This window comes from Gouania willdenowi, chromosome 6, assembly GCF_900634775.1.
Source record: "Gouania willdenowi chromosome 6, fGouWil2.1, whole genome shotgun sequence".
Lineage (NCBI taxonomy): Eukaryota > Metazoa > Chordata > Actinopteri > Blenniiformes > Gobiesocidae > Gouania > Gouania willdenowi.
In genome coordinates, this window is record NC_041049.1 from 43216295 (window position 1) to 43239670 (window position 23376).

Below are 23376 nucleotides of genomic sequence, written 5' to 3' on the forward strand. Positions count from 1 at the left end.
AAAAGCTTTTTGTCAAGTGGCTACAACAGACGGACATTTTTAATGCCGCGTTAATACTTAATAAACCTGTATTAACTCAACCTTTGTTTTACCCTCGCACATATTAAAAATGCAGCAGCAGCCGTAATTAACAGTATTCTAATTGTAATTGCTACTCCTTGTGCAGTCTTTTGACATTCCCACAGTGAAACACGGTTATGCCAATTGGTTGGACCCACTTAGCATTTTAATGGCATCAGTAGTGTTTTAATCCAACGTGTCAAGCCTATTTCCGTTTCCCTTATTGCTGATTTCCTCTGCAGCAAATGTGACATTTTTATTAGCAGCGGGAGGATATTATTCAATTAGGACATTTGCATTTGAGCTTTTACAGAACATAAAAAGCACGTATATATATACACGTTTCTTTGGGTTTTTTTAATGCATGATTTATCAGAGCTGCTGCTGCTGCTGCTTTTGTGACCAACCTTGTGTAGTTCTATTGTTACAGTGCTGCTGGAAGGCAACACATCGGCATCGTTTGTCTTGCTGCTGTGATCACTGCGCACAGTTTACAGCATTAGTCTTCCTTGCTCCTCTTCTTTCTTCTGTAAATTAAAAACCAGTACCGACCTGAATTTAATTGTGATAATGGAAATGAATGATTGTAGTTTCTTCCCTTTCTCTCTTCACCTTCCTTTAACTCTTATAGACCCACTGTAGTATACACCTGTACCTCTGCATTGATCCCTAAGTGGCTTTGACCCAGGCCTGAGCCTCCTATCCATCCCCATTACGCAGCCTTGGCTGTTGCTCTAATTCCTCCCCAATCAACCAACCCTCGGGTTATTTACTGGCCATGGGTCTGTGGAACATTGTCATTGAATCACTATGGCTCCCAAAGGGTCTGCAGACAAAATAGTTACTTTCTAAGACTGTAAGTCTGCAAATGGGCAAGCGTTCAGGAGTCAAACTCAGTTTTGTGTTTCAAATGGAGTGTTTTTTTTTTTTTTTTTTGTGTGTTGTACCAAGTTCAGCCGAGGCTTGAAATAGTACCCCCGCTAAGGCAAAACTATATTTGTGTTGTGCTCCTCCCGTCGCACATTGTGGTCACTCCCGCTCTGCTACTGCTCTGCTGGGAACGCTTCTCTATGAACATTTATGTGTCCCGCTGCCTGAAGAGTGTCATCAGTCTCCCAGGTGCCCCATTGTCAACACATCCTATGTTTAATAGTGGTCAGAAATAACACAGTGACCCCTCTGTCTCTGTCAAATAAACTGTCCATGTCAACCAGGTGCTCTATTTCACTTATACGCTCAGCATATCCAGAAAAGATGGAACGCTGTGCCGGACATTCATAGAAATATAAGTGTCAGTGATGATGATATATTCATCTATTTTGGAAAAAAAAAGACCCCCAAAAATATCATGTTTTATTTGTATTTTATTTTGTTTTTTTGTTCATGTCTGCACATGCTGTCAAAGGTCAACACTACAAGAAGTGCAATCTTTTTAAGACAGCAATGCATGTTTTGTTATTGCAATTAAATAAATGAATATGAATAAATAAATATTAAAAAAAAAAAAAATGTTTTTCTGATGCAATAGTTTAAAAAAAAAATGTTTTTCTGATGCAATAGTTAAAAAAAAAATGTTTTTTATGTTACTAGTGAAAAACTAATAAACAATAAGTAATTTTAAGACAAAACGAGCTGCAATGGCCTCATGTAAAGGATTTTCAATGCTCATGAGTGGTGAAATAACCCAAAGTTGGGGTCCAACATAAAAATGAAGAAGACGCATGAAGAAAATGTGTTTTATATCCCAAGGAAGAGTAACCTTTATACTATAAATTAAGAGAGATCAGATTTTTTTTTTACATCCCCACATGCAGTTATAAGCCAATGCTAATAGCAAAAAAAATGTTTTTTGGATTTCAAGAGCGTGTCACCACGTATCAATGCATATATGTGACTAATCATTAGTGATGTGAACAGTCTATGTAAATACTGTAGCTCAAAGCTGATGAAAAGTTTTTTACTGAAGGCCCAAACATGTTCCAGACCCATATTTATTTCATTTATAGGATAAACCCCTTGAGATGAGCCATCTTGTTTTCAAGTGGGTATTTGGTAGTGTTCAAACAAAGAGATGGACACGTCAGAAGCAGCTGTACATGCTTTTCACAGAATACACACAATAACACATAGAGGCAAACATTAACAGTATGTTACATACCTCTCACACACAGAAACACCTATCACACCCACACCATACACACAAACACACAGGGCTCTCAACTGTCAAAGGACATATACGTTTTAACAACAATTAGGAAATAAACTAACAAATATGAGGTATGAGCAAAAAGACTCAAAAACATTTACATACATTTTGAAGGTATTGCACAAGATCATTTTTAAACATATCAAGTGAGGTTATAGAGTGGATAAAGGTAGGAAGATCATTCCAATCAGAGGGCGCTGAAAGTTTACCGATTACTTTTCTGGTCCTAGGAACGATAAATAATGTTTGAGATGTGTGCCTCATTATAGGAAGATCTAAAAGGAAGTAAATATTGTTTCAAATAGTCAAGATAACTATAATGAATGCATTTAAAAATAAAAAAGTAACCAGTGAAGTTGTCATCTAGAGGACGGATTGAGCCAGGCCAGTTGTTGATACAACAGACAGTGGTGGGCAGCGATGAATAAACCTGCACAGACTGTTATAAACAACATTGAATGACTGCTGATTAGTAGGTGTGGAATTTTGATACATTTTATCACCGTAGTCTGTAATAAGAAGTAATAATTGAGTAATAATCTGTTTTCTTACTAGAAACTAAAGCAATTAATCGACTGATAAAGTAATTTCAAACGATATGTGATTTTGTTTGTAACAGAATAAATATGAGAAGTAAAAGAGAGTGGAGTCAAGCATAAGACCTAGATATTTTACCTGCTCTACTGGTAGGATAGGTGATGTATCTCGATAGGTAAGATGATACTCACAGGCAGATGTACAAATGTTATTGCACTGAAACCCAAACCCAGACAAACTTTTTTCAAAATTTGAGGAGCTGGCATGTCCACCATATAAGGTGGACATCAAACATTTTTGTATATTTTGAGAGAGTAGGTGGAGCTGTATTGTTTTACCAAATTTCAGTTTTTTATGTGATGTAGTTCCTGAGATATAGGAAGCTAAAAATGGAAGAAAATAAAAGATGCGTGAAAATCGTACCGAAAAGTATTTATCCGATCAAACTGAAGATTTAAAGTGTGCTTGTTGAATGATTAAGGAACAATTAGTAAAAATGTCTGTATTTGTTAGACCGAAGTGCGTGGGATGTCCTAAATGACTCTATAGGCTTCATGGATCAAATATTGTTTACTCTAACAAAAAGGAAGATCCTTTGCTTAAATTAAGGATTCTTACTGTGATTTGTTGAATCGGTGATTCCATTTTTGTTCTAGTTTCTTCCTGGTATTCCTTGCGTTATCAAAATGAAGTAAAATCACTTTTGATATTTTGTTGACAGGACTCCACGTCCCACAATGCAATGCGAGAAACCCTCAAAAAACGGTGTGTTTACGATGGAGATAAAAACAAACTTTCAAGCGGCAATTTCAACCGTTTACATCTTTTTTTCAAGCAAATGATCTTCGATTTATTGATAGTTGAAGTCTACACTAAATTGATTTATTTGTTTGAAAAGATTACTGTTGGTAGCAGTGTTACCAACTGGATGGATGAGTGAAATCTTCCTTCAACTAAACCATGACAAGATGGAGGTGATTGTCTTTGATAACTAGGAAAAGAGAACTGCTGTCAGCAATTATCTTGAGTCTCGATCTTTAAAAGCTAAAAACCAAGTCAAAAACCTTGGTGTTCTGATTGACTCAGATCTTACATTCAGCAGTCAGATCAAATCTATCACAAAAACAGCTTCTACCACCTAAAGAACATCTCCAGAGTGAAAGGTTTAATGACTCAGAAAGATCAGGAGAAACTGGTTCATGCTTTTATCTCCAGCAGACTGGACTATTGTAATGGTCTTCTGACAGGAATCCCCCAAAAGAGCATCAAACATCTACAGCTGGTTCAGAACGCTGCAGCTCGGGTCTTAACCAGAACAAAGAGGTCAGAGCACATTACTTCAGTTTTAAAGTCTTTACACTGGCTCTCAGTCAGCCTCAGAATAGACTTTAAAGTTCTGCTGCTGGTGTATAAATCTGTGAATGGGTTTGATCCAGAATACATCAGTGACATGTTAGTCAGGTATGAACCCAGCAGGTCTCTCAGATCTATGGACACAGGTCAGATAGTGGAGCCCAGAGTTCACAGTAAACATGGTGATGCTGCTTTTAGTTGTTATGCTGCAAAGAAGTGGAACAAACTGCAGCAGAGCTGAAGTCAGCATCACATGTGAACATTTTTAAATCAAAGTTAAAGGCACTTTTTTCTCTACTGCATATGATTGAGAGAGAGATTTTTGGTCATGTTGTTGATGTCATGTGTTTGTTGATGATTTGAATTGATTTTACTGATTATTTTAAATGTTATTGATTTTAAACAATTGTATGTTTTATCATGTAAAGCACGTTGAGTTGCCTTGTGTATGAATTGCGCTATACAAATAAATTTGCCTTGCCTTAAGGTCCTTCATGAGAATTTTACATCAGTACTGAGTCGTCTTCTTCCACTAAATCCAGGTCTTTCACAAACAAAATAAACACTCCCTGAACCTTCTCAAATTCATCTGATTTCTCTCTTTGCTTGCATGTTCTTTTTTAACATCTGCCTGATCCAAGTAGTAGCATTTAGTCTACTCGTCTTTTTAAAAAATAATGCGAATATTCTGTCTCTTTGGGTACATTTGATCCTAAATTAAAAAATATGCGGTTAATTGAAATATCTGAAAGAAAGAAAAAAAATGCATTGCTGTCTTAAAAAAGATTGTACTTCTTGTAGTGTTGACCTTTGACAGCATGTGCAGACAAAAGAAAAAAAAAAATAATGAATTGAAATATCTTTCCGATTGCTTTTTAACCTTGATTTTTGTACCTTTTGCCACTTTTCCAGGAAGTTTTACTTTTCTTCCAGCTGTCTGATGTCAAATTTGCAGCATTCATTCTTTTTTTGTACCATCATGCACAAAGTTTTGTTTATTCCTAAGCTTTGTCCGCTCCTTGTGTCGAGCATTATGTTGCAAAGTGATCCCTGCTGTCTGAAGCCATATTCAATATGAATTCATGCAGAAAAATTTCCTTGTGGTGTTGTTATTGAGGTGAAGGTTGGTCCAAACTGGAGACGGTAAGGATTTGAGCAGGAGCGTGCTATAATGTGTAGCATCTCTATGCATCGTCTCAACTTTCAACGTTATTCCTATTCATGAAAGCCGAACATCGTTTCATATTTGTGTTGATCCCAGTGTTGTGTTTCGAGGATTAAGTGTCAGGCCGGTGGATGAAGAGATCCATAAGCATATTCAGTGAGTCGCAGAGCTGCGGGAGCCTCTGTGTGTAGATTAAAGCCACAGCCCAGCTTTGTGGCTGATCATTAGATTGAGGCAGATTTGTTAAGCATAACTGCCATCAAATTGGCTGCAAAGCTCTGGTATTTACTGCGCCGCTGTTTATGAATAAGGAGCCCCTTAAAGAGGCGCACAGCCATGCGTTCAACCTGAGCCTCGGCGAGGAAGCAGATGCATTATTCATAGAGGGAGGAATTTGATGGATAAAAAGATGTTGAGGGTGAGGATAGCATGTGGCGTTCTGTGTCTTAACGTGTGCGCCGCAGAGCTTCACTGAGTGGCCACGTGTGGTTTAGATTTAGATCACATCCAGGATATATTTGTTTACATGCAATGTTTTCTTTCTGAGTGCTCAGCTGTGTCTTCCCTCCATCGCTGTGTAGACACTACAGCAGGGGTTCTTAACCTTGGGGTCAGGACCTCATTTGGGGTCCCGAGACATTGGGAGGAGGTTGCCAGATGCCTTCAAGAAACTGAGAATATTTTTTGAACAATTTGAGTCAATTTTTTGCTTGTTATTACCCTTTTTCTGCAACTACACCAAGCTTGCCATATTTTAACCTATTTCATCACTTTTTTGCCACATTTTTACTTTTTTTTAATGCATTTTTACTATATCACTCCCATTTTTGCCTCTTCTCCATCATATTTCAACATTTTCTCCCCTTTCAAGACATTTTTGGCACTTATAAACCCTTTCTACCACCTTTCCCTCCTAATGTCACATACCTGTATGTTGACCCGTTATTGTCACTTTTAATCTTTTTTATGTTTGCAAATGATACAACCATAATTTGTTCTGGAAAAAAATAAATGAACTTTTGGTAAAAAAATGAAAAATAAATTACAGTGCTTAAAAGCTGGTTTGATATGAAAACATTATCACTCAACATTGCAAAACCGAAATTCATGCTTTTTGGAACCAAAAATGAGGTATTTGAACAAATAAAACTTCAAATAAATGGAGATAAAATTGAGCGTTTCTTTGATACCAAGTTCTTAGGAATCATAATTGACTATAAATTATCTTGGAGGCAACATATAAATTATATAAAGACAAAAGTCTCAAAAACACTTGGTGTGTTATGTAAAACAAAATGTTTACTTAATTACAATTCCTTGTTTACAATTTATTATACTTTGATTGGCCATATATGACATATTGTGTAGAAATCTGAGGAACCACTTTTAAAACCATAATCAATGATGTTGTTTTAGTGCAAAAAAAATATTATATAATACCTTAGCTAATGTTCAAAGCAAAAATAAATGCTCTTCCAGAAGGCTTTAAAAATACTTCATCAAAGCAATTTATTTTACCAAAAGCAAGATTAGTAGTTAAATGAAGATGTCTGTCTGTTCTGTCTTTGTGGAATTCTGTTGATAAAGAAATAAAAAAGAGTGACACACTATTTAATTTCAAAAAGATGTCACAATATATTTTAGAGAGTTATGTGAAGCAGAATTACGTTTATGTTTTTTGTTAAATTTTGTATATAAAAGAAGGTACATGTACATATAAAGAAAGTACATGCGTGTGTATATAGTATACAGTATATATATTTTTTTGCATTATTTGAAAAAGGCAACTCAAATGTATTTGTTGAATGCTTGCATTTCTTTTGTATGTATTATTGGAAAAAGTAACTTACTTGAATGTTATTTATGTTGGGCATATAAGCATTTTTGCTTCTGCCTGTTTCAGTCTTGTTATATATATTTTTAAATTGTGATTTATGTTTCAATATTTTTTTTAGTTAGACTGAAACAAACAAACAAATAAACTGAAACTGAAATTTTTCATCATGCTTATTTTTGCCAATTTAACCACATTCATGATTTGTCATGTGTATCATTTGCCAGTTTAAACTAATTGTTCCTACCTTTTAAATTACATTACCCCTTCCCCCGTTTTGCCACTTTTAAGCCAATATTGACACTTTTTCGGTCAGTTTTTTAATCAATTTCTGTGGTTTTTAAAATCACATTTCACCCCCTTTTCCACCATTATTGGTAACTTTTAACCCATTTTATTTCAAATTAAAACAGTGATTTACATTTTGAAGATGACTTTATACTAGGATGCAAACAATAATAAACTTCCTGGATAACAGTGGATATTATTCATATAAATAAATAAATCTGGTTATCACAGATTCATAGAACAATAGACCATCATTTTACTGACTTTATGGATGGACCCCAAAAATCTCTCCCCTTTATTCCCCCTTATAGATGGCCCTGTCTCCACATGACTGTTCTTCAATGTTCATGTCTGTGTTCAACCACCTTCAGGTACAGTGGGGGTCCCTGCTCTCTGAAGCCTTTATTTTGGGGGTTGTGGCTGAAACGGTTAAGAACCAGTGGTCTACAGAACCATGAGCAGATGGAAGGAAGAAGGGCTTTTTTCATGTCCTCACTGATGCTTGTGAATATTGGCTTCATTATGAGGACCACTCCTGGTTGGTTAGTTTAATTATTTATTTTTAATAACCTAGCACATTTTCTCATGCAGACCCAAAGTGGTGAAACAAGTATTGTGCTGGAGACAAGAAAGCTTTAGTGATGAGTGAAGTTAGAGATGGAGGATTATTCAACCAAGTATTGAAGTCTCGTGTGACTATAGCAACTAATCGTGCCATAAAAATGATTCTAAATGAAATTCAACACAAAAGCAGAGTCTCCAAAAACTTTTGATCATCACTGCTTAGAAACTGTTCAGTGCAGTTCTAATTTGATCAACTAAACCTTAAAAACTAGTCTAATTTGCGACGAGAATGTACATTTAAGATGTACTGACAACAAAGGTCAAAACAAAATCTTATTATTTATCTTAATAATAACTGAACGGAAAAAAAAAAGTTAAGACCGCCTGAAAAAAAACAAAAAAAATCAAGACCCTGAAAACAAAATCCCAGACAAAAAAATAGATAAAAATCCAGATCAAAAAAATATAATGAAATAAAATTATGATATAAAAAAAAAAAAAAGTTCTACAATTCTAATTTTGTTTTTACTTCCGCTTGTGGCTCTGTTTATCTTGTTCTGTAGGTGAATGACTCAGACTAAAATAAAATAAAAAAATTGTTCTCCAAATTAACACTGGTCCAGTGTGGCGTGAGGATAACCTGAGTGGTTGGTCAAAGAGTTGAAGAATGAGTCGGAAGGTCATGGTGAAAGTGGGGGTGTCAGTCGCTGGAGAAATGGGGAGAAAGGAATCAAAGGGGAACAGGGAGAGCTGAAAGAACCACATCAGCGCTCACGCCTGAAACAGCTCAACCTTGGGCTGTAATTACCAACCATACATTCCACTTTTAGGGTGACACCTCCCTCCTCCTGGACTAATGGGGGAATTAGAGGGAATCCTTAAAGTCAGAAAGTGTCCAGGGGGAGCAGGGGGGGCTGTTTCTCACTTCTTGGGTAAGAAATATACATCAACTCCTCATGGAGACCATTGGGATGTTGTGTCTACATAATAATACTTCATCAGGTTTTTCTTTACGGTAAATGACTCATATTTTCTATAAAATGAGCAGAAACCAGATATTTACATCTAAGCAGGAATGATGGCTCGACAGGAAGTGAGTTATTGACTTCACGCACTTTGCAGAATTTTTGCTGTCCTTTTCATTTTGGGGTTGATAATGTAAGGATTGAAATACCCAATAAAAGATAAGAAGACCTGTAACGCAGTCAAAACATTTTCACTCTGCCTCGAATCAAGTTCCTCAGAGTAAGGGAATCCACATTTTTGATAGTTAACAGAAATGTGATATTATATATATATATATATATATATATATATATACTGTATATATATATGTATATGTATGGCAAGCCGTTCAGGAAATTAAATATGTATATATATATATATATATATATATATATATATATATATATATATATATATATATATATATATATATATATGAAAGTCTGAATATTTATATATAAAAGTGTATTTATATATGTTAATGAAAGACTTAATATATATTTGATAATTTTTTCTCGCACAGACCTACAGTACATCTTTTTTTTTTTTTTTTTTCAGTGAGTGAAGCTGCACGAAACCTTGTGTCTTCAATTTTAAAAAAAATGCAGATGTCACTCACTGGCTAATTCGTGGGCTGTTCAAAATAATTTAATTTAATAATTTGCTCAGAATTGTTCAAGACAGAAGAGGTGTGAGAACATGAATTGTGAGCTGTGCACGTCCAGACTCTGCATTTGAGTCGCACAGTTTGAGCTGGAGCTGAGTACAACAGTTGAAAAAATTGCAGTGTCTGCCTGCATTTACAGTACCTCTTCTGTTGCGAACGATTCTGAGAAAATGGTCGAAAGTTGTAGACCGAATCTTTCTAGAGAAGTGTCAGGCATATTTGCAAGGGTTAGGGTTAGGGTACCCTAACCTGCGTCGCTCACGTCACAAGGTCCACGATTAAACATTGCATTGACTTCTTCCTTGTTAGAGCAGTGTTCGACACGGTTAGTTCTATTATTTTGACCAGCACACAAACTAGTCAGCAAGTTAATGACATCTGCATTTTTTAAAATTGCAGACACAAAGATTCGTGCCGCTTCACACAAACCGAGCTGCCGGCAGGGCGCTGCAGTCGCTCTCAAAGCCAATTGTCGTGGACCTCCCCATGCCACCGGATCACTTCGTGGGTGAGAAAGTTAGTGGCCAGCGCACCCTCCCTCCACTTAAATCTTCATTGTGCACGTCTCACCCGCCAGAATTTCTGTCTGACATACCGGATCGCCACCTGGAACGTTAGAACACTACTGGACAGGACTAGCAGTGGGTGCCCAGAACGACACACAGCACTCATTGCTGTGGAGCTACGCCGCTTCAACATCGATATTGCAGCTCTCAGTGAGACCAGTCTTCTCGACGACGGATCCCTTACAGAAGTGGGTAAAGGATATAGCTTCTTCCGGAAAGGCTTGCCGGCGGACTCCCGCCGCATCCACGGGGGCGGTTTCACTATCCGATTGACACTCCTAAATGCCATTGACGAGACTCCAGCAAGGAATGACGAGCTCACCATGACCCTCCGTCTGCCTCTGTCCAAGGGCGGTATGCCACCATCCTCAGCTTGTACGCCCCCATCCTCAACTTGTACGCCCCCACCCTGACTTCCGACAAAGACCAGAAAGACCGCTTCTATGAGACCGTGCACTCCACCCTAGGCAAGATTTCTCGCAGTGACAAGATCCTACTGCTCATTGACTTCAGCGTCAGGGTTGGCACGAAGCACGAGGTGTGGAAAGGTGTCATCGGTCGTCACAGGGTTGGCCGCAGCAACAGCAATAGACTCAGGCTCCTCAGCCTTTGCGCAGAACATGGGCTATCCATCACCAACACCATGTTCCAGCTCCGGACAATGCACAAGTCATTGTTGATGCATCCACGGTCCAAGCACTGGCATCTGGTAGATTATGTCATCGTTCTCAAATCTGACCTCCAGGATGCCCTTGTCATGAGAGCCATGCAAGGGGCAGAGTGCGGGACCAACCATTGTCTCATACAAAGTATCCTCCGTCTGCACATCCAACTACCAGTGCGAAAGAAGAAGCCAAACCCGCGAATGAACCTCCGCTCGGCCTGCGATCCAAACGTTATGGCAGAACTGAGGCGCGTCACAGCAAAGAACCTGGCAGCCATCACGCTGGTCGCGACGCAAACCCCGGTCACCACCGCGCAACTGACCAACGAATGGGACGCCATCAGCACGGCGGTCAGTAAAGCAGCACAGTCCGCTCTCAGAACCACCCAGAGACATCACCAGGACTGGATTGATGAGAGTGCCGAGGAAATCCACCGACTTCTGCGAGAGAAGAATGATGCCCACGATGCTGTACTCCGCCACCCATCCTTAGCTGCCCTTAGGTCCCACTGGACCAACCTTCTTGCACGTGCCCAACGCAAACTCAGGACAATGCAGATTGACTGGTGGATGAAAAAAGCTCTAGAGATCCAGAGCTTTGCGGACAACAACGATTCCCAGCAGTTCTACTCGGCAACCAAGACGATCTACGGACCACAACTTGAATCTCTGCACCCAGTCCGAAGCAAGGACGGTACTACGCTGCTGAACAGAGCCAACAACATTGACCCAGCCATCATCCAGCAGCTACCAGAACTACCCGCCCTCCCAGCCCTGGACACCCCGCCCTAGCTCTCCGAGGTTCAGAAGGCCGTTGCCGGCCTGAAAAACAACAAGGCTGCCGGCCCTGAATTTTGCTGCTGTCGGTGGGAGGCAAAGTCCTCGCCTGCATCATGCTCTTCCACCTTTTCCAAGAAGTGGTAGATGTCATCATCCCCAAATTGCAGTGCCCTCCAAACTTTCTTTGCATCCTCCACGAGATCCATGGCGTCACGACAGCCAAATTTGTAATCGGCGGAGCAGAGCCTGACCCCTTTGCCCTGAAGGTCGGCGTGAGGCAGGCGCTCGTCATCTTCAACCTTTTTCTTGTGGCTGTGACCCTTGTTTCCCGCCACGGCATGTCACCAACGGATGGGATCGCCATCAGCTAAAGGAAAGATGGGAGTTTCTTCAACCTATGCCGCTGTCAGGCCAGGACAAAGACATAGCTCGACACCATCTTCGAGCTCCAGTATGCAGACAACGCAGCATGCCCGTCCCACACGTCCGGTGGACTGCAGAGAAACCTCACCATCCCCTCGGACACCTACAGGCGTGCCGGAATCCTCATCAACACCAAGAAGACAGAGGTGCTTCCACAGCACTCTGGACCTGCTCCTGCTGCAGAGCACGCCTCCCATGTTAACGGTGCGGACCTCAAGAACGTCACGCGCTTCACCTATCTTGGCTCGGTCATCAACACCGACCTCGCCTCGGCGGCCTTTTGAAGAGTGTTTCTCAACCGCGACCTGACCATCCGCACAAAGATAGCTGTCTACAAGGCCGTATGTCTCTCCACCCTGCTATATGGCTGCGAGGCATGGGTGCTCTACCGTCAGCATGTGAAATGTCTGGAGGCCTTCCACATCAGGTGCCTTCAGAGAATCCTTGGCCTGCGATGGTGGCACTAGGTACCTCACCCGTCGGCGAGCTGGTCTTCCATCAGCCGAGTCCATCTTTCTTTGTCGCCAGCTGCTCTGGATCAGCCATGTCATCCGGATGCCGGCCAACCGCCTTCCTCAACAAGTCCTCTACGGAGAGCTCAGCGAGGGCAAGAGAAGGGTTAGTGGACATAAAAAGCGATACAAAGACCGCCTGAAGGCTACCCTCAAGGAATGAGAAATCCCACCTGCTGGCCTAAAAAAAAACGCTGCCGACAGACCGGGCTGGCGAAGCATTTTTGTTTGTTTCTAAACTTTGGGAAAATCGTCCTCTATACCTTTAAGCCTTTTAGTGTAAATATATACATATATATATATATAAATACACTTTCATATAATTATCTATAAATACACTTTCATATATAAATAATCAGACTTTCATTTATATATATATATATATATATATATATATATACACACACACAGTTTCATAGTTAAATATTCTGACTTTCTTATATACGTAAATATAAATACACATATATGCAGTATATATTCAAATATATATATATTTTTATTTTTTTAATTCAAAATGGTTTAAATGAACATCTCTGCTCTTACACCGATTCATGACCTTATCTGAAATTATACTTTCAAACACTTAAACATATTAGTGTTATATAAAACTAGGTCTAAACGTTGACACATGGGTTGAGGCCAGGCTCGTGTGCTTTTTTCGAAATTCAGATGTTTCCATTACCAGTTATGATTGCGCTATTTAGATTATGCACATTTCCAAGAGTAATAGAAACTCCTCTTTTTTTTTTATCACTTTAGGGACTTCTGTAGGTGACTGTCAATGTGCATGGTTCGTGTGTAAGGCCAGTAGTGAAGATATACTCTATACTGTACTTGTTGTGGGTAAAGAAATGGAATTCTTCAGTTGTACGTTGCTCATTACAGTTAGAATTGCCTTGGTGTTCATTTGCTCATGTGCTGCTGTGTGCTGCTCTGGTGAAAAGGGGATTGTGGGAATTCGGCTTGTGCACCCTCAGGTCTTTTAATGATTCTGAATTGACTTCTGTTTGTCCAATTGTACTGCAGAGTTTATTTTAGTTAAATGCTTCTTTGGATGCAGATCAAGAGCGAGAAGCAGCTCGCTGCTCGCTTTGCCAAATAAACAGGTTTAGTGACGAGGCTGGTAATGATCTCATTACACCTGTGTACAAGAGGGATCTGGAGGGGGGTGGCGGCCCAGGGAGGACAAACAAAGCGTGAAATCACTAAATCACACTCATTATTGGGGGATATCAGAAGGGCCAGGATCCTAATGTACCATGAAGAGCATTCACTGTTTAATGGACATTTTACAAATTTTCTATGCTTTTTCATACATTGGAGTAAAACACATTTTCAACAATAGCTTAAACATTTACACTTTTATTTGTTTGAACAATGTATCTTTCCTCAAAGCTTTTGGAAATACTCCAATTGTTTTGGGACAGATACCTCTGTATTCCCCACGCTGATGTCTAATTAGACAAAGAGAATGTATGAGCGGCCTCACGTGTGCTGTGAACACAGCTCATGGCATCTGTCGATCCTTCGCAGCTAAAACTAAAGCCCCTTCTGACCCCTTGTCATGTTCTAGCAGCAGCATGCAACGCAAAAACAGGCTCCTTTTGTTGTACACCTGACCGAGAACTCATTTCAGTGCACTCTTCCTTGCTGGTAACACGGCTGAGAGGGCGGGGAGTCTCTGTTACAGCAACTCCACTCTTGTTATTTCACAATTAATGTCAAGCCCTTGTTATTTGTCATTGCAAATACATTGCTTCAGTGTTGCTGCGGTTGTCGCTGCCATATTCTAATTTGTTCTCCATTATGGAAAACACTGGTGTCGATTAATTTCACTTTCATGGTTTCTACACACAACAAGCGAGGAAGTGGAGGGATTGTTTACCAGGAGTGTACCACTTACAAAGATGGAGTATACATTTGTATGTTTTTAGGCCTGGCTATCGGACTCAAAACGCAACTCACTTTGTTGTTCTTGTTGTTGTGTACACTAGTTAAAATCACTACTCCTTTGTTATTTGACTTCAAATGACTCCTCCATTAATGCTTGTTGAATCGGACTGTAATTTCACATGGATATTCTATGAACGGATGTCAAGAGCTTCTTGGTGACTGTTTTTACTCGGTGGAACTGAGTCATTTGACTGAATTCTCGTGAATGTGGTACGTGCTATTCGGTGCCGAGACGTACCGCGGGCCCGGCCGTAGTTCATTCGAACTTGTTTAAAATGTCTTTTATTTATTTTTTTATATTATGGTATATGCTGTACATTGTTTGTGTTCATCTTTGAAATAAAAATAAATCAAGTCAAAAAATATGTCCATCCATAAAGTCAGCAAAATGATGGTCCATTGTTCTATGAATCTGTGATAATCACATTTATTTATTTATCTGAATAATATCCACTGTTGTTCAGGAAGTGTATTATTATTTGTGCCATAGCATATAGTCATCTTAAAGATGTAAATCATTGTTTTAACCAGAAATAAATTGGCTTAAAAGTGACCAAAAATGGTGGAAAAGGTGGTGAAATGGGATTTTAAAAACTACAGAAATTGGTAAAAACCTGAAAATAAGACAGGCTAAAAACTGACAGAAAAATGGGGTAAAAGGGTTAAAAGTGTCCATATTAGCTTTAAAGTGACAGAAATGGGGAGGGGGGTTAAGGTAATGTCATTTAAAAAGTAGGAACAAACAGTTTAAACTGGCAAATAATGGCCATGACAAATTGTGAATGTGGTTAAATTTAGTAAAAATGAGCAAATAATATGGTGAAAATAAGTTAAAAGGGACAATAATGGGTCAACATATGCGACAGTAGGTGGTGGAATGAGTTTATAAGTGCAGAAAAGGAATTTAAATTGTTTGAAGAATTGGCAAAAATGGGAGTAATGTAGCAAAATGCATTTGAAGGAGCAAAAATAATTTTTCATCACAAGAAAAAGTGATGAAAACAGGTTAAAATATGGCAAGTTTGGTGTAGTTGCAGTAAAAGGGCAAAAATAAGTAAAAATGGCCTCAAATTGTTAAAACATTTTTTTTATTGTTACCTGAATGGTGCCCTGACCCCAAGGTTGAGAACCCCTGTTAGGAGGATTACATTAAAAATACTTTTGAAAATTTGACTAAATTTTAACCTACTGCCAATGGACATTTGTTGAAGCATTTAAAGTGTGAATGATCATGGTACCATGATCAGGATCAATGAGCAGATAACTCGCAATATCTGGAAAAAAGGAGATTTGTTGCATGGTGGAGATGTGCGCTCTTTGAGTGATCTTGTTTTAGACATTTGCTACCACATCCAGTAACAGTTTTTTATTATTATTGTTATTTTACTGTTTCAGATTTTTTTTTAATTCATTTCCATTCCCAGTGAGTTAAACCATCTCCCCTCACAGTCCCTTCCATTACACCTATTAAGGTGTCATATAATTTCATTCCACGCTTCAGTTGTCACAAAGAGCTTCTAATACTCCTGAAATTTTCAGTTTAAATAGATATTACTCTTTAATGCTCCTTTCACAATTAGGCCTCCCAGTTTGGCTCTTAATGAAAATCAGATTAAGACATATAATCTAATTACAGTCCATATTAATCCCCCCGTCTCATACACCGGGGCCTGCTCTCCGCCTCCGTGCCCTGATCAGCCATTGGAGCTTTGTCAGTCGTGACACTCGTCTTATGTCGGTGTGTGAGGTTTGTGTTTAGAGGCTGAAAAATGAGACGCAGAGTCAGAAGAAATAAAAATTTTTTTTGGAAAAATACAGTTAATCTCATGAATTTTTTCAACCTACGGTAATGAAATGACCCATTTAGAATTGTGATTTAGAAATGTAGTTCATTCCCTCTATCTTGAGGTTTTGTCAGTTTTATCGTGAGTACATGATTCGGATGGAGCCATGAAGGAGTCTTGCAGTGATAAACTCAGTTTCATGAGTGTAATGTCCTTATCAGAGGCACTTTGATGTCCTTCAATATCACACAAGCTTCACTTTGAATGTCAAGTCTGTTCACGTGCTGCTTGTTTGACTTCTGTTTTGATAATCACTGTTTAAATGTAAACCTCCCCTTCTGTAACCCTGCTGGAGCAGTCTCCCTCACCTTCAGTCGGATCCCCAAACCTTATCTAAGAAGTCTGCAACTACCATCGTTTAATCATTTTCATCACTTCACAGAGAAATGATTAGCTAGCGCTCATCTACCACTGTGTAATGCAATGGAAGAAATTATATTTGAAATTGATGGGGAGTTTAACTTGCACCCGGATGCCCCCCATTAGATCCACCCATGAGAATCAAAGTTATCTTAAAATAGAAATCTTGAAGCATTTGCCTGGCCTTGATTTTTTTCATTGACCTCATGTCTTTGTCTCCCTGTCTGTCTTCTTGTTCCTGTTTCAGGCTTTGAAACGGCCAGGTCTTTTGCTCTTCACGGTGCCCACGTCATTCTGGCGTGCCGGAACCTCTCCCGGGCCAGTAAAGCTGTGAGCCTCATCCAGCAGGAGTGGGTAAGTAGCTGTGTTTCCGTAACGATTTTACTCAAAATAAAACCTTGACAAAGTATAAATGCGCTTTGAATGTGTTTCCCTACAAGATTGTTTTGGATACTTCAAACCTCATTATAAAACTCTGCATTTCTTTGTTGTTTGCTCTCTAATGTGGCAGTAATATGTTTTTTAAGTATAATGCTATGAAATGTCCTAGTTACCTCTTCTGTCCACTTGTACCGCGCCATGTTTACTTTGAGAGAAATGGTCATGTGACCAGGTATGTCTTGTAATGTTTAATTGAGGAAAGTGTTTCCATTAAGCTTTAATGATACATTTCAATATTGAATCATCTTGAAAACCTCCTCATGAAAGCCTAAAATAGTTTTAATAAGAGTGAAACGATTTATCCATTAGATTGATGAATCCATTTATATTCCTACGATCCAGCTACATCGATCTGTGCTCAGCAAGTTGTCCTTCCTGATGACATTAATCGATCTAAAATCGTAAAAAATCGATTTCACGATTAATCGCGATTTTTTGGGTGCTGATTTTAAATTGATTTTTTTATTACATTTTTTTTTTTGTCGATATTTAATCAATATTTTTGTGTATTTGTGCAATATTTCAGTGGTGGTTACAATGCTTTCAATGTGTTGCAATGGTTACTTGATGCACTTGATTTTATGATGACCGTGTGTAATACCTGCAATATTTATGTATGCACAGACATTTTATTTTTGTATAATCTGTTCAGATCAGTGTTTAAACTGATACAATAGGATACATTATTTGTTTCTTATTTTTGTGCATTATCAGTAACTCAGGGTGATTTATCATTAATGTTCTCACTTTCAGTTGTTACAAAGCCATCATTATGTTGTCATGGTTACTTTGAGACTTCTACACAGTAGTTTCAGTGAAAAGAAACTTGTTGCACTTTATTTTATGATGACAGTGTGTAACACTACATTTTCTTTTTTTCAGTGAAAATGTGCAAAAACCCTAATAATTTATAATAAATAGGATGTTTTGAAGCAAATAGTTTGTCAATTTGTCCTCTGAATGATCAATATATTCTGATGAACATATACAACAACTTGATTTTTCATCTCTACATTTAATTTTGATATGAACTGGGTAAAATATTGCAATATATCACGATAATATTGTATCGTGGCCCACTTATTGCGATACATATCTTATTGCATTGCCAATACTCACCCCTACTGCAGACTTTATATGGATTTGTTTTAAAAGCTGTTTTAATATTAAAGACGTTATGTCTGACTCTGTCAGCCGTCATGTGACATTTTACGGCGTGTGCCAGCAAACGACAAACAAAACGCAGAAACCGGCGAAGGAGAAATTGATCAATCCACTTTTGGGGTCCAGTGTTTATAGACGATTCCCTCACAAGAAACAACAAGGATCTATAAAAACTCACCTGCACTCTCCAGTATTCAGGTTTTTATTTAATCAACACTGGTTGAATTATTATTTTGGCTAAAAAAGTCGCTGAATCGTCATGATCAAATCGTTCTAAATTAATCAATATCATCAAATCTAATCAACAACAATGAATTGTGATTCACATCAAATCATTGCAAAAACGAATCGTTACACCCCTTCTTTTTAGCGATATTTGAGGGTTTTTTTTACAAAATAATGTGTTTCCATTACTGGTTTTTATTTATGTATATTTAGATTATACACATTTCCAAGGTTCATGGAAACAGCGCTCTTTTTCCATGTTCTTCTGAAACATTGGCGGTTGAGAGTTTTAAGTGTAAAAAATATTATTTGATTCTATACAAAAAGAACCAAAGCAAGTGCAATAATTATTTTAAAGGGTAAATTGACGATAAATTGCGTGAAAAATGGATGTAAAAGGTTGAAATGTTTGTTTTCAACCTCCATATTAAACACTCGGTTTAATGACATTGTCGGAAAAAATTTCATGCATTGCATTGTGGGACGTGGAGTCTCATAGACGGAAGCGTTGAAGTGTTTTCCTTCATTTATTTTACTGCCTTCCTGTGAGAGCGAGGGGGAGGGATAAAAAGCGAGAGGGCATCTGATAATTACCTGAGATTATTGCTCTAATATCACCGCTGTGGTGACATGTCTCCAGATTTACGAGTGTGGGAAAATAAACAAGTGAAATGTGGGCGCTGGAGCAGAAAGAATAAGCCATTAGCACTGGGTTGATTACAGGGAGCAAGACTTGAAGGAGGAGAGTGAGTGCTCAGTGTAGATAGGAGAAAAAAAAGGTGGAGAGTGTGGGAGAGAGAGAGGCAGACAAATGTCTTTGATTGGGAGTCAGCCTGCAATGTTTAAACTCACTGAAGTCTCTAATTGAAGTATGCCCAGGGGCTGTCAGCACTGCTCCACACCATCAAATCCACTGCTTGGTCTCAATGAGTGGGAAGAGCTCGGATCCCAAAACCAGATTTTGCTTTAAAGTTGATTTTGAATTTTCATCACTGCCACAAAGTTGTAATGGCAAAGAAGCTCCTCTCAGTACTCATTGTTTAGCGTTGTACTCAAGAAAGGCATTTTAAAAATAATGACGAACAGTTAAAGAGCATCTCTCATTAATTTTAGGTTTTTTTAAAATACATTTGACAGACAAAGAAATGTCTGCAAACCATTCAAGGCATAACATGTAAAAATTGAATTTGTTCAACTGAATTCTTGCAAAATATGAAATGGATAAATTAAATTCTTACATGTATTTAAAGAGTAACTAAACCCCAAAACTTTTTTCTGCTGAAAACAAATGTATTTGGGTATTAAATAGTGCTGTTGATTGATCGTAGTCTAACTCTTGACATTTTCATTTTGACATATTTAGTTGTAAAATGTCAGAGTGACTGTCCTCTGAGGGTTGAATGCACACTATTACAATTACATTTTGCTATTGGCTGAAAACGAGACTCTCTGACATCAGGACTATCATGCGTCACTAACCGTCATTGTTGGCTCCGCCCCTCTTATAAAGGCTGGTAGGAAGGACTTGTATTTTCTGCTCTCTCAGCCCTCATTGAGCATTGATTGACGAGGGTTAATCGAGTTCTGTGTGTATGTCCAGCCACATCGTGTGCGTATCCCCATATGTCTCAGCGTGTGCGTGTGCGTCTTATCGCTGTAGTAGTTGAGCACAGCTCAGCTGCGCATTGTGGGGGACGAGCTGCCGCCCATTATCAAGAAGTTTCCCCCGAGTGGCAGGTCATCAAAAATCTGGGGGTTTAGTTACGTTTGAAAGGCAACTTATAAGTCCAGAATTATTTTTAAATATCTGACAATCAGATGTTTATTTGTATGAGGCATAAAGTGTCCCAGTGTTTGCAGGAGTTTGACACATAAGGCACTGGAAAAGATTTTGGAGCTTGCGCTAAATGTTTGAACTCAAATTACAACATTAATTAATCAGGAACAGTTCCTCCTTATGATCACATTAATGAAGTTAAAGAATAGCAGATCATTGCTGGTATTGACAGTAAAAATCCTGAGCTCGGCCACTCCGACACCGAGACAAGACCAAGACCTTCAAAATTGGGTCTAGAGCAGGGGTTCTCAACTGGTCTCACCATGGGACCCACATTTTGCGACGGTCATTAAATCGCGACCCACTTTTTTTAGAATTCAACCAACCAAATTTATTTTTTCAAAAATAGCTGTTGAAAACACACACAGAATCTTTTTTTTTTAAACAAATCTATTTATTTTCCTGTGCAACATGCATTTCACAGCATGCTTGTCAAAAGAAAAGTTTCTTTCCAAATAAAAGACAAGTTCAACATGCAATATTAAGTATTTATTTATTTTTGACCAGCTGTCTGCGACCCACCCAGTACAGGTCCGCGACCCACGTTTGGGTCCCGACCCACCAGTTGAGAATCACTGGTCTAGAGAACTACAACAATACCATTGTTACTCATATTAAGTAAATATTTTCCCATTTGTGGCACATTGTCATGCAGTAGGCCTAGGCAATATTATTTCTATTTTGGCAGTATAGAAAATTCTAATATCGCCTATAATGATATGTTTTTTTTATTTCATGTTTTATTTTGTATTACAGTAATCGTTTTGGGAGTTGCTGCTTTTGCTGCTTCTTTGAACAGCATACAAATCACAGTTAGATGGATTTCTGAGTGCATCTTAACCCAGACCTTCCCCTAAACAAATCACACTACAGAACTCACTCACACGTGCTGTCCCTTTCAGGAGAAAAATCCAGAAGTGGCACATATTCAACTCTGAATCGTCTTTCTGATTAGACTTATTAAGATTCATATCGTATATGGCCATTTTGAGAACAAATATCGAGATATGATCTCTATCACCCAGCTATATCATGCAGCATGTGCAAAGTGTCAGCAGTTGTAGAGTTAATAGAGTTTGGGATAGTTTGAATAGAAGTGCAGAAGTGAATTAGTCCCTAAGCTCCCCCCACATTTCCCTTTCAAGGAATTCCCCTGTTATAGGCTAATGAATATAAGTCATAATATCAGAATAAATCTTTGCTGCAAATTCTCTTCTATGGCGACATTATTAATAGATTCAGTGGAAGAATAGAAAGGAGGATTAATCTTTAAGATGATGGATGGACTCTGCTTACCTTCCCATGCTCCTATGTTAAGGTCATTTTGATAAGCGGGTATATTTTGGGGTCTTCTGTACAAAAGGTCATCATATCTGCTTCCAGGTCTGCCTCAAAGTTCCGCTCCGGTTGCCAGGAGTGGAAACGCTGTCCCGATTGTACGAGACCTCTGACCCCAAACTACCTGCGTACTATTACTCTCAACTCTCTATTTCTCGGCCTGCCGTCCCCGTGTCCGTCTGTGTGGGCTGGTGCTGGCGCTCCGAGCTGAGAGTGATGGCCCGCTCAGAGTGCGGGGTGGGCAGGTTCAGCAGTAGGTGTAATAGAGGGGTCATTGATGGATAATAGGCAGGTCAGAACAAGCCAGGAAGAGCCAGGTCAGGGGGCTCATCCTTCCCAGCCAATCTCATTGTGTTCTGCCTGGAATGGCTGCTGTAGAAACAGAACAATACAGGATACCTGGAAGGAAAACCACTTAACTGTCAACTGTAATCACAACAGCAACAACAAATCTTTGTTGCACTGGATTTGAGCATTGAATTCTTATTTTTTAGGTCAAAAAAAACAGTTTGAGTTTACATTTGTGCTGTTTATGACTTCATATTGTGACTTCAACAGCAGTCTGACTTAAGTGGCACAAGTTTTGTAGATTTCCTAAATTTTGTTTCAGGGTTTACCCATTTCCGCATCATGTACGAGTTCTTTTCCGTTTAATTTTTGTGTCAATGTATTTCCCTGTTTAGATGATTTTACTGGCTATTCAAGTTCACAAATTCAAACCAAACATGATAAATGGGGCTCATAGAGTCAACTACTGTTATTCATTTTACATAAATATTTCAGATTTTAAAAATTGTTCAGCTGAAATCATGAGTAATTAGCGCAATGTTAGCCACACTGCTAGTCCCTCAGACATCCGGTTGAACTGAAAAAAATCCCATTGAAATGTGTGATAAAGTCCCAAAATATAATTTTAGTAACTGCCTACTGCCGAATCACATTCATATGCACAGCCGTGTGGTTCTACTGTAGATGCTTTGCTGTGACATGTCACCAGGTAAAACAATCACCACTTCAGTTAATATGCTAACCGCTAACCCTGTCTTTGTATCGTTGCTTTTTTTTATAGATTTGAATACAGTCAGACACAATGCACCTCAGATGAAGATCTGCATTAATTTTCAGTCACAGGATAACATGATCACGACTCAAACCGTAAATGGTAAATAGTAAATGGACTGGATTTATATAGCTCTTTTATGCCTACACTGAAGTAGTCCCAAAGCGCTTTACAATATCAAATCATTCACGTAGGGTGAAATTTTGAACGGGATTATGAGCAAATTGGACATATTTGTCCATTTGTCATACTTTCTAGACATTCATTTGGGTGAAAAATAGCAAGTAAATGTGTGATATTGTCCCAAAATATACATGTGAGGCATTTTTATGTCATTTTGGGGCCTGATTTTAAATAAAGAGAGAGAGAAAAAAAAACAAGTCAGATTAATTTTTTTCATTTCAGAAAGAGAATTCCTATTTTTCATTCAGTTTTCCACAATCACAGAGAATCAAAGGCCCGACATTTGTTTCTTTGCCTGTGTTTGAGACAAGATGACGAAGCCAACAGCAGACTCATTAATGAAGTTT

General features: G+C 38.6%; 1 protein-coding gene across 1 annotated transcript in view; it reads left to right on the top strand.

Annotated features, from left to right (window-relative positions):
• The window catches only part of wwox (WW domain containing oxidoreductase), a 238284-nt gene that overhangs the window by 10296 nt on the left and 204612 nt on the right, over window positions 1–23376 (top strand). Inside the window, exon 5 of the mRNA XM_028449599.1 lies at window positions 17029–17135. Coding sequence (XP_028305400.1) covers window positions 17029–17135 — 107 coding nt within the window. The remainder of the gene's footprint in view (window positions 1–17028; window positions 17136–23376) is intronic.